Source organism: Callospermophilus lateralis, chromosome 6, assembly GCF_048772815.1.
Source record: "Callospermophilus lateralis isolate mCalLat2 chromosome 6, mCalLat2.hap1, whole genome shotgun sequence".
NCBI lineage: Eukaryota > Metazoa > Chordata > Mammalia > Rodentia > Sciuridae > Callospermophilus > Callospermophilus lateralis.
Genome location: NC_135310.1, coordinates 85,869,641 through 85,882,764, shown reverse-complemented (window position 1 = coordinate 85,882,764; position 13,124 = coordinate 85,869,641). Strand labels below are relative to the sequence as shown.

Sequence of the window (13,124 nt, the reverse complement as noted above, 5' to 3'; positions counted from 1 at the left end):
AAAATGTTAACACCAAAGGATGTTTAGTCACATAGATGGATTTGAATATTTTAAAACACACATTTGCTTTTAACCAAAGAGGAAGGTGGTTGGATTAATGGCATTTGATCAAATTGAAAATCATGCGATTTGAAACAGTTTTCTAAGTAAATGGAGATACATAAGTACTTTGTATTATCATCCCTGTATATCTCCCTTGACCATAGAGGCATTGATATGTAAAATAGAATTTTAATACAATTCAGACTTCCAATGTGGTGGTGGTTTGGTGTGTGAATGAGTGAGTGAGTGTGTGTGTGTGTGTGTGTGTGTGTGTGTGTGTGTGTGTGTTTTACTGTGGGTTTAACCCAGAGTCTTACATATTATGTAAGTGCTCTGTCACTAAATTACATCCTCAGCCCTTTTTAAATTTTATTTTGAGATAGTCTCCCTAAGTTGCCCAGACTGGTCTTGAATATAATCCTCCTGTCTCAGATTGAGTTTTTTTGTATTTCTCTCTTGCTCTCGCTTTTGTTTTGTTTTGTTTTCCTATGCTTTTCAGCCAAAGACCACTGGAAATTTACCTGGAGTCAAATAACTTGGGAGAAATAAACCATCAGCAATTTTGTGGTCTCTCATTAAAAGAAAGTATAAGAGAATTTGGGATTTGGTTGGGGGGAGAGTCTGAGGTAGTTTTCTTGGGTAATGAAGTAGCATTCACTTATTTAGTAAAAGAGGGAGATGTTTGCTATTTTGTGGATTGTACTGTAACCTAGCGTTCTCCCTTGCCTAGACAAATTATGGCCTTACTTTGTGTTATTTTTATCGTGGTTTGAGTAAACTTGACTGAGATTGTTTATGTTAATAAGCCTAGCTGTGCCAGTCTATCTTCTGAATATGCTTTGTTTTCCTTTTGTTTCTTTGAAAAACAGATTTAAAGTCTGTTTTAGTGATATACATCTATATTCCCATCCTCTTAACAGACTGAGGTAGGATGATCACAAGAGTTCAGGAATTTAAGGCCTGCTTGGGCAACAGTGTGAGATCATGTCTCCAAAACCTGAATATATTAATTAACTAATTAAAATAAATTGTATTTTAGGGACTTAAGGTATACCTTAATGGTAGAGCAGTTGACTAGCATTTAAAAGGTCCTGAGTTAGATCCCTGTCACCCGCCAAAAAGAAAAATGTTTTAATTATGAGGCCTGTGTGCTTTACATCGTAGCCCAAGCAAAGACAGATAACCTAGGTCAGAACATATATATACATATATATATATGTGTGTGTGTGTGTGTGTGTGTGTACACACACACATATATTTTAAGTTGTAATCTTATAACAAAATTTAAAACTAACTGAACATTAATTTCTTCATTCTCTCCATAAATTTTCTTTAAATTTATTATGTAAGTAACACATGAGGTACTAGTAAGTAAGAAAGTTATTTGTGAGAAATGAATTATATATTTAAAATAGAAGTACAATTTGAGTCACATGTAATTTAGGGACAGAGGCATATCCCTTTTAGTCACTATATATGTGTATGGAAACTACTGTCAGTGCTTCTAATGTTCCTGATGAGAGAAGAATGAGTAAAGATGAAGGGCCACTAAAGGATTTCATAAGAGGAATATACCTTTTGTAGATGAAAAAAAAAAAAAGCCTATAAGTCACAAGGCCCCTGTTTTGTTTTTCGGAGAGTTAATGCCACATATATTTACTAATTAATATTAGATTGGCTATCACATTTGTCAACTGTTTTAGTTTTCTGATTATGCTTATTTTTTTAAGTTTATTGTCAAGGAATAAAGATTTGATATTTGGATATAGTTCAATTTAAGATAAGTGAAATTGCCTTGTTCAGCCTCTCTCCCGTTGGTAATTTAAGGTTAATGTAGCTACTATTAAAATGGCTCATAAGCTGGGTGCAGTGGTATATGCCTGTCTATAATTCCAATGACTAGGGAAGCTGAGGCAAGAGGATCACAAGATCAAGGCCAAACTTAGCAACTTAGACCCTTTCTCAAATTTTTGTAAAGGGGATGGTGGTGGCTGGGAATGTAGCTCGGGGGTATAAAATGCCCCTTGATTCAGTTACTAATAGACAAAAAGCAAAATTTTTTTAACTAAAAAATAAAATGGTTTATAAAAGCAACCTTGGTTCTAACAGGCTAAGATTATAGCTGTAGGTTGAACACCATGTTACACCATATTCAATTTTTAAAACACATTTTTCAGCATATTAACATTCTAAAACTGAGATGTGCCCTATAGTCATCTGTGTCCTAGATTGAAATGAGAAAGTTGGTGTGTTCTTTCTACTGCCCTAGTCTTTATCTAAATCTATATTAAGAATTAATAATTAAGAACAGGAAAAAAAACATTCATCCATCTGGCATTTGATTTACTGATAATGAAGCAAGTCTTTATGACCTTTCTACTGGATCCTGTCAGGTGAAGGCATAGTGCTGTTTCTTAGTACTAGCTTGGGATAATCTAGCATTTTGCAGGAATGAGAATGTGGAATAACTTTTTTCCATTCAAAGTACTTATTTTTTGATTCACCAAAAAATAAAATTTATCAAACACCCTATCAAATGAGAGATATTGTGCTTATCTATTAAGTTCTCTAATATCTATCTATATAGACTGTTTATTATATCCCAACACATATCCCTTTCCCTACTAAATAATGGTTTTCAAAACAATTTGTTAGTTTAATGAATATGAGCCAGGAAGGTACAGTTTCTTACTTAGGATCCGTACTCTATGTACAGCTGTGATACCAGAATTCAGCAACATGCCAGCATCTACTTGATGGCTGGAATTCTTTACTAATGCTTGAAATTTTGTAACAATGACTAGAGTAGATACATTTCAATATAGCATGAAACAAAGAATTATTCATATACATATTTTCCTTCCTACTTATTAATAATAAAAACAGACATGATAAAAAATTTTTTAAATGGACACAATAATGTTTATTTTTTTAATATTTTTATTTTTTAGTTGTAGTTGGGCATAATACCTTTATTTATTTATTTATTTTTATGTGGTGCTGAGGATCGAACCCAGGGCCTCGCACATGCTAGGCAAGTGCTCTACCGCTAAGCCACAACCCTAGCCCCTTGTTTATTTTTATGTGGTAACTAAGGATTGAACCCAATGCCTCACATATGAGAGGCAACCACTCTACCAATGAGCTACAACCCCAGCCTGATGAAAGGTTTTTAAAAGGAATTTTTCATTTTAAAAACAAGAAGCAGATCAGAAGATTGTTTAAAAGTGAATTCAGGGGCTGGGGCTATAGCTCAGCATTACAGCACGTGCCCCATATATGCGAGGCACTGGGTTCGATCCTCAGCACCGCATAAAAATAAATAAAAATATTTTGTCCATGTACAACTAAAAAGCAAATTAAAAAAAAAAGTGAATTCAGAGCCAGGCACAGTGAAACATACCCGTAATCCCAGCAGCTCAGGAGGCTGAGATATAAGGATCCCAAGTTCAAAACCAGCCTCAGCAAATGCGAGGTGCTAAGGAACTCAGTGAGACCCTGTCTCTAAATATAATACAAAATGGGGCTGGGCATGTGGCTCAGTAGTCAAGTGCCCCTGACTTCAATCCTTGTTATCCCCCTCAAAAAAAAAAAAAAATGTATATATATATATATATATATATATATATATATATATATATATATATATTAGGCTACATGGTTTTAATAAAAATTTGTGTTATTTTTGAATAGACATTGTATTGTTAACAGTGATCATACATACACATGAAAACAGGTATAAATGATTTGAGAATTGAAAAAGATTAGCATTGTTACATTTGTTCACAAAAGCTTTAGAAAAAAACATTTAATTGGTATTTACTACCGAATATAATAAACTTTCCTAATAACATATTTAGTAGTTTCATTTGTTTTTTACAGCGCACACTGGTTTTTGGCTGTTGTGTGTTTCCCTGGTTTGGAAAAACCAAAGTATGAACCTAATCCTCATTACCATGAAAATGCAGTCATACAAAAAAGTTCAACTATAGAAGATAGTTGTATTTCTTCTCCTTCTGCCAGTGAAATGGACAGTTGTTCACAAAACTCTTCTGCCAAGCCTGTAATTAAGAAGATGCTAAATAAAAAACATTGCCTAGCTGTAACTGATTCAAGTGCTGGACAGGAAGAAAGTGACCCTTGTTATCGGAGAAACATATGCAGTGTGAAATGTAGTGTGAAAAAAATAAATCATACTGCAAGTGAAAATGAAGAATCCAATAAAGGAGAATCTGCATGCCAGAAAGTAGTTGATAGGACTAAAAATGAGAATGGCCTACAGAATGAATGTTTGAGTTCTGTGCATCATCCAGGTATGTATTTCTGTGTTCTGAAAGAATAAAAGAATCCAGAATAGGACTTAAACAATCAGATTCTTAAAAGTCCGGTTTATCGATATATATTACACTTGAATAAAATTCACTCATTGTATCAGTATAGCTTGAGCTGTGTGATTGTATACTGTCATATAATCACTACCGCAACCAAAATTTAAAACCTTTTCATCACTCCAGAAAATCTCCTTGTGCTTCTTTAATAGTCATTCTCCTCCCTTTTCCTCTACAAGTGCAGTTTTGAAATTGTAGAATAGGATATGTATCCCTAGTCTGAAATCTTAAGTGCTTCAAAATCTGAAACATTATACAACAAATGGAAAATTTCTATACCTGACCTTGTGATGGTTCCAGTTAAAATGCAGATATATTAAATGTTGTATAAAATTACCTTCAGGCTGTGTGTAATTCTGGTTCCAAACATTTCGGATAAGGGTTACTCAGCCTGTTCAAGGTTTTTATTTTTCCACTTATGAAATTTCATAGGAGATTTACTGTATGAAAAATAAACAGTAGTTGTATAGTCCTAGATCTATAAAGCTAATAAATTCATTATTCTCAATTTACAGACTGGTGAATTGAGTACAAGTGGCCAGAAGCAAAAATTAAAGCTTTAGCTGGGTGCATGCCTATGATCCCAGCAGCTCGGGAAGTTGTGGCAGGAGGATCATGAGTTCAAAGCCAGCCTCAGCAACTTACATGGGCTTAATGACTCAGTGAGACCCTGTCTAATAAAATATTTAAAAAGGGTTGGGATGTGGCTCAGGGATTAAGCACCCCTGGATTCAATCCCCAGTACCAAAAAAAAAAAAAAGAAAAAGAAGATTAAAGCTTTTCTCCTGTAAGCTATTGAAGCTTCATTCTTCATTCTTTACTATTTTAAATAGGAAGAGGGGCACCACTCCAACTTCTGCTTTTGTTTGTTTGTTAAAGTGCTAGGGATTAAACCTGGAAAGTTTGATCAAACATGCTAGGCAAGTGCTCTGCCACTGATCTTTACCCCCAACCCCAACTTCTACCTTTTTATTTCTCATCATCTCTAATAAATTGATTTTCTTCTCCTTGAGTTAGTTGCATATTTCCAGCTACTCTCATAAGAATCTAAAAATTCTCAAATTTTGTATTAAGTCAGTTATATAATTTTCTTTCCAATGCACAAGAGTCCATTCTATATCTTAATTTAAACACTACAAAAAGTATACCTCTATCAACATATCACATGTTATCCCATAAATATATACAAATCTTTTTTTAGTCCTGGTGAACAAACCCAAGGCCTTATGCATGTGAGGAAAATGCTTTACTTTACCATTGAGCTGCAAAAATGTGTAGAATCCTAAGAATATATACAAGTGCTATGTGTCAATTTAAAAAAGATTTGTAAGTCTGTTCCATAAAACCCATAATATGATATAGTGTGTGCCTTGCAGATTTATTAAAATGAAAATAGATTTAATATATTTTGTTTGGATGGGAAAAAATATGTGGTATAGGCCATAGAAGAAATTATGTGGATTCAGAAAGAACATGTTGAAAATTATGAGTGCTGAACATACTCTTGGTACTTCTACCAGCTTGTATTATTTTGTGAGTCAGAGACTTTTGTTGAGCTCTTGTAAGAATATTTTGATTTGTTGGGCCTACTAAGCTGCATAAAGTTGATTTCAACTCTGGAGTAGTTTACCTTTGAGAGAGAAGAAGCAGAAAAGGAAAACATGCAGGAAAGTTCAACAGAGGCCAAGCAGATCAATACTTTTCTAGCTCATTTTCCAGTCTTATTTCATTAGTCAGGAAATAGAATAAAAGTATGCAAAATGCTTGCCTATTATTTTTCAATTTCAGTGGTTTAATACTTGAGGATAAAACTACTCATTTATTTGAAATCTCCAGAACAGGAAAATCTGTAGCATAGACATTTAGGACTTTTTTTTTTTTTTTTTGGTAGTAGTCAAGGACAGGAATGTGGCAATGGTAAATGAAAGCTATTGAGTACTGGGTTTTTTTTCTTTTTGAGGTTTTAAACTTGATTGTAGGGATTGGACATGTAACTCAGGGGTAGAGTGCCTGCCTTGCATGCCTGAGGCCCTTGATTTATTCCGTAGGGATGCTGGGGTAGGGTTGGCAGCATTAATTGCAATGATACTTGTACAAATGTATGAATATATAGTTATCCTCTGGTATCCATGGAGAATTGGTTACCGATCTTCTTGCTTTCCCCCAAGTACACTCAAATCTATGGAATCTCAAGTCCTTTAAATGAAGTGGCATATTTGCATACAGGTTGTGCACTTACTCCCATATACTTTAAAGCATCTTTTAAAGTATACTACAGTAAGTATGTTGAATTACATTATGTAATACAATATAAATGTTGTGTACATAGTTGTTATACTGTATTTAGAGAATAATGACAAGGAAAAAAATCCATACATGTACAGTAAAAATATTTTTAAAAATTTTTGATCTATAAGTAGTTGAATCAACAGAGAACCCGTGGATACAGAGGGCTAACTATGAAAAACACTGGATTATATGCATTAAGTGATTGAAAGTTATATGAATTTTATTTCAGCACTATTAAAAAAGAGAAGCCAGGGGAAATATTTTAGTGGTTAAGTACAAACCCATGGGCTTGATCCTCAGCAAGGATCCTCTTAAGAAAGGAACACAAGAGAAAATATTCCTTTGATGAGTTAACCAAAAATACTTTAATGTGAAATGAATTAAAGAGCAATGTAAATAAAGCTTAGGGCTTTTTAATACACAAACTCTGTACAGATTCCTAGTGCCCTCTCCTACAAATTAAAGTTCTGCTCAAGTGAATAGCCAGTTAAAATTTGAGTGAATAGTATTAAAAATTCTAATGAGGACCAAAATTAAAGTATGTTTCATGTATTAATATCTGTTTATCCCATTCATTTTTTAATTATAGTTAGTGCATTTGTTTTGTTTTCAGTATATGTGCACCGACACCAATTATATCTTCTTGGGAGGGAGGCGGGAATGTGGTGAGAGGCAAATGATAGCTGAAGGGTAGAGAGTTTCGTCTTTTTTGTTTTTCACTCTTGTGGTGTAGGGGATTGAATCCAAGGCCTCACTCATGCTAGGTGAGTGTTCTTCCACTGAGTTATATCCCCAATCAAAGGCTTATGAAACAAATGTTTCACAGAATATTGATTTTTCATTTTTGTATTTGTGATAACACCTGTACTATTTTCTTAGTGCTTGCTTTAGTCCAGGATTGATAGTGTCCCACAGTTTGAAATAGTGCTCTAAAGTGGGTCTCTGCACACTTGGGTAATGAGGTTCTATAGTTTTAATCAGATGTTTCCAATGCATCATTACCCAAAAGTACATTAAATAAGAGTGCTCTTTAGATGTGCCTTTGCCAACCACCTCAGAAAGGATGCTTAAGCAGTCTGTCCTATATACAATGATAGCATATTAAACAGGATTTAAATCATGTATTTTTAGACAGTTTTAACATAATTTTAGCTATCAAAGACATAGTTACCAGTATTGACTACTAATGTTAGACAAAATGCAATTGAATGTAAATGGAATTATATCTAATCCCAGATATTAGAATTTTTAAGTCTGTGTGAAAAGCGCTTGCTATTTTTTCAGTTGAGCACCATATGAAATAGTTAACTTGCTAGGGTACATGAAATGTGTTTAAACTTGAGACTCAAAATCATCTTCAGATGGTCTCACTATGAGAAACTCTCAGGAACTTACATTTATTGATAGAAAGATTGATTGAGCCCAGCATGGTGGCACATGCCTGTAATCCCAGGAGCTAGGGAGGCTCAGGCAGATTTCTGAGTTCAAATTCAGCCTCAGCAACTCAGTGAGATCCTGAACAACTTGGCAAGACCCTGTCAAAAAGTAAAAAATATGGGAACAAAAAAGGGTTGGGGATGTGTCTCAATGGTTAAGTGCTTCTGGGTTCATTCCCTGGTACCAAAAAAAGAAAAACTGATTGAATTGCTACCATTTGTTTATTCCAGGTCATTTGTTTATTGACATTAATAAAGGAGGGAACTGAATGAATTATTTAATTTATTTTGTTTTTGAAATGCACATACAATTTAATTGGTGTAAGGTAAATAAATATTCATATGACCACAGTTTCTGTAGATAAGAATGACTTGCTGCTAATAACCTGATTAATAATACTAACCTGATTGTGATTTACTGATTCTTAATTGCCAGAGGGTTTGGACAAATTTTGGGCAAATGTTATTCAAATAAAGGTGTTTTAACTTTAACAAACATAAAAATGCAGTTTTGAAAAAGATACGATGAGGAGATTATGGTTTGTATAACAAAATGGTTTACCATTATGTTTGAATAGTTATTTTAATAATGACTGATCCTAATATTTTAGGTATGTGAACATTTAATAATATTTAGACTTTTGTGTCTTTTCAGTAGTACATTTCATTTTGCTTCCTTCCCAACATTTTTATATTAATATTTTGACCCCTATACTAAAACTAAACTTATACTAAAATAAACTTTATCTAAAATACCTAGAAGTCATGCTTTCTAAATTTTGTAAATGCTGTGCTCTGAATTAAACAATATTGATATATTTGGTATTAAAATCCCTGACTTGGGCTTAATTGCTTTCATCTACATCTTATATTTCTTTGAAATGTTTTATGTAAATAATTTTTTTTTCAGTCAGCAAAAGAGTTGATTTAATGATTTAGTTTCTTGGAACAAAAGCACCCATTAAAGTAGTCATTGTAGCTTTTCTCAGTGAATAACTACTTTTTTGTGGTGCTTTATTTTAATCAATTTTTTTACATTTATTGTATGATTTTTTATATTTTCACAGTTTTAATTTTAAAATTATACATTATTTTGTGTTCTAAAGTTTGCTGATTTTGTTATTTAGCATTTATATTATTTAGTTTAAAATATCTGGACTACCTAGTACAACAATGTTTATCTACATATATTCATTCATTATGTATTTTAAGTATGTGTACGTTTAATCATAACTGATACCTAGTTTTTAAATTTTAATGAGTTTCAGGGTCTAAAGTAGTAGAAACAATTTGGTAATTGATATGTCAATTAAAATAACTTGCTTTTTATTTGTGAGATTACATGATAAAATGGATTTTATATCCTTAACTATTATATCATTGAACTACTATATCATTGATTAACTATGAGCATTAATTTTAGCGTTATATCTTATGAGTTATAGGCATGATGATCTTTTTAAATATATGTTTCTTGTTGATACAGATGGCTTAAGCAAAATCAGACTAAGCTATGGTGATGAATCAGCTGAAGGTAGTAAAATGCTTGAAGATGAACTAATTGACTTCTCAGAAGATCAGGATAATCAGGTAAAACTGAAAGCCTGGAAAAATATTCTGTTTTATCTAAAATTTTTCTTTAGGATCATGTAAGCAGGTCCATGATGAGTAAAAACTCATCATGGCTTCTGAAATTTGGGTCATACCTCCAAACACAAATTTAGGTTTCAAGTCAAAGGTTCCCAGGGTAAATGTATTAGTACTGCTGTTGTCTTGCCACTCTGATCTGGGCTGACCCTAACATTACCTCTGAAAGTTTTAATATAAAATTAATTCTCACCTGGGCATGGTGGCATACACCAGTAATCCCAGCAACTCTGGGGGACAAGGCAGGAGGATCACAGCTGAAAACCAGCCTTAGTAACTTAATGAGACCTTGTCTCTATATAAATTAATATAGACAGTAATAAGTTGGGGATATGGTTCAGTGGTAGAGTGCCATTGGATTTAAGCAATCCCTAGTGCCACCAAAAAAAAAAAAAAATGTTTTTATTTCTCTTACCAAAACCCAGTTAACACCTTCTACCCTACTTCCTCTTTCAAAGAATTGTTGGGTCATACTTTGTAGAAACTTGACATTCAAAAGGAAAATGTTTAAATTTTCAATTATGTACTATATGAGCATAGAAATATTATCTCTCTGAAGTGTCTCCAGTGATTTTTTTCTTTTAATTTAATGTATATGTATCTTGACAAGAGCAGAACATAAGTGAATTCTAATATCCATTATGAATATTAAAGTGTATGTTTTTTTTTTTTTGTTGTTGTTGTTTTGTTTTGTTTGTGGTGCTAGGGATTGAACCCAGGGCTTTGTGCATGTGAGGCAAGCAGTCTACCAACTGAGCTATATACCCAGCCCCAAGAAGTGTATGTTTTTGAAACTATTTTATAGTTTCAATTAAATAGAACCTCATATTAAAAAATCATAAGCACCCTACAGCCAATTATTATTTATTTTTTGACCTTTCTTTAGTTGTTAGGACAAACTTTGTTTACATAAAAGTAAAGATTGCTTCATACTGTACTATTTTTTTCTTTTTGCCTAATCTACTACTAGCAAACCAAGAAAGCACTTTTTTAAATTATTTTTTTAACTTATTTGTTCTAATCAGTTATACATGACAGCAGAATGCTCTTTGATTCATTGTACACAAATGGAGCACAATTTTTGACTTCTCTGATTGTACCAAAAGTAGGGTCACATCATTCATGCAGTTATACGTGTACCTAGGGTAATGATGTCCGTCTCATTCCACCATCTTTCCTACTCCCATGCCCCTGCCTCTCTCACCTTTGCCCCATCCAAAATTCTTCCACTCATCCCATGCCTGCTCTCCCCCACACCCCCATTATGGATTAACATCCCCTTAACAGAAAAAACATTTGGCCTTTGCTTTTTTAGGATTGGCTTACTTCACTTAGCATAATATTCTCCAACTGCATTCATTTACCTGCAAATGCCATAATTTTATATTCTCTTTTATTGCTGAGTAATATTCCATTATGTATAAATACCATAGTTTCTTTATTCATTCATCTATGGAAGAGCATCTAGGTTGGTTCCCCAATTTAGCTATTGTGAATTGTGCTACTATGAACATTGATGTAGCTACGTCACTGTAGTATGCTGTTTTTAAGTCCTTTGGGTATAGAGCAAGAGGTTTGATAGCTGGGTCAAATGGTGATTCCATTCCAAGTTTTCTAAGGAATCTCCATACTGCTTTCCTAGCTGCACCAGTTTGCAGTCCCACCAGCAATATATGAGTGTGCCTTTCCCCCCACATCCTCACCAACACTTATTGTTGTTTTTATTCTTGATAATTGCCATTCTGACCGGAGTGAGATGAAATCTTAGAGTACTCCTAATGTGCAAGAAATGAAATCATAAATCAATAAATGGGATGGAGTCAAACTAAAAAAGTTCCTTCTCAACAAAAGAAACTATCAGTGAGGTGAATTGAGAGCCTACATTTTGGGATCAAATTTTTGCCACACGCACATCAGATAGAGTACTAATTTCCAGAATATATAAAGGAACTCAAAAAATTTAATGCCAAAAAATAAAACAACCCAATCAATAAATGGGCTAAGGAGCTGAACATACATGTCTCAGAAGATATACAGTCAACAAATATATGAAAAAATGTTCAACATCTCTAGTAATTAGAGAAATACAAATCAAGAAAACACATTTTTTTTTTTTTGTGATGTCCCTTGGTTAACAACGAATGACTGTAGATGTTTTTTTCCCAATATATACAAGTTGAGCATCCCTAATTTGAAATCCATATTTTAAGTACTAATAGTATGCTGTCTCTTATAGGATGATAGCAGCGATGATGGATTCCTTGCTGATGACAATTGCAATTCAGAAATAGGACAGTGGCATTTAAAGCCTACTATCTGTAAACAGTAAGCAATAACTATGTCTTGTAAACTATATAATGTTATTTAAATAGTTTTTGCTTAAACAAATATTGAAGTATAATTCACAAATACTGTCAGGATCATTGAGGAAAAGTGGCGTGTGCCACCAGGGATAAAGGAAGGGAGAATGAGTAATTATTTCAATCCCCCATTTGCCCATTTTTCTAAACTCTTCATCTATGGATATATGTATATGTCTCAATAGTTAACCATTATTCTTTTTAGTATACTGTGTTTTGGAGCAGAAAACACATGTCAAAACAGTTAACACAGGTTTGGAGTTTACACTGGTTCCGTAACTCCTACATCGGGGCCGTGGAGTGAGTCACATCAGCACTAAGGGATAAATTTCATATAGGAACCCCAAATGAGAGTAAATCACTGTTAGTTTTCAGAAGTACATGTGTGTTTTGAAGTCTCGCCAGAGATCCCAAATTTAATTATTTCTAGACTTAATCTCTTTTGACTTTGTCTATAGGAGACTTTGAAAAGCAAACTTAATTTACAAAAGTAAACACAGATAGATACCTCTGGTAGTCCCCTCAGGACAAGGGGATGTAGCTCAGGAGTAGAGCATGTGGTTTAGTATGCTTGAGGCCGTGGGTTAAAACCTTAGCACACACAGCAAGAAAGTCTACTCCAGATCCCCCCCCAAAAAGATTTAGCCAAGAGTGGTCTAGATCTTATTATTTCAGAACATTTGGCACTACATGTACTTACTTGGGTTTACAACATAGCTGTATAGAATTGAAGTTCTTTGAAAATTGGATTTGAATTAAGTGTTCTGTGGTAGAATCTTAAAACATACACACACACACACACCCTGAACTGTTGCTTTTATGTGATAGTTATCTGTCTTAATATTTGTAATAGGCCTTATTGTTTTTTTAATGGGGTTATTTTCCTTGTACTTTCACATGGCCCCACTGGGGTTTTTTGTTTTTTGTTTTTTAAGTGGAGTGAATGTTCAAATTTTCATACT

At 33.5% G+C, this 13,124-nt stretch overlaps 1 protein-coding gene across 3 annotated transcripts in view; it reads left to right on the top strand.

Moving 5' to 3' along the window:
* The window catches only part of Senp6 (SUMO specific peptidase 6), a 108,368-nt gene that overhangs the window by 88,606 nt on the left and 6,638 nt on the right, over positions 1-13,124 (top strand). For all 3 annotated transcript variants that reach the window (XM_076858484.2, XM_076858483.2, XM_076858482.2), the window contains 3 exons: positions 3,925-4,355; positions 9,642-9,745; positions 12,039-12,127. In XM_076858484.2, the coding sequence (XP_076714599.1) occupies positions 3,925-4,355; positions 9,642-9,745; positions 12,039-12,127 (624 nt within the window). The remainder of the gene's footprint in view (positions 1-3,924; positions 4,356-9,641; positions 9,746-12,038; positions 12,128-13,124) is intronic.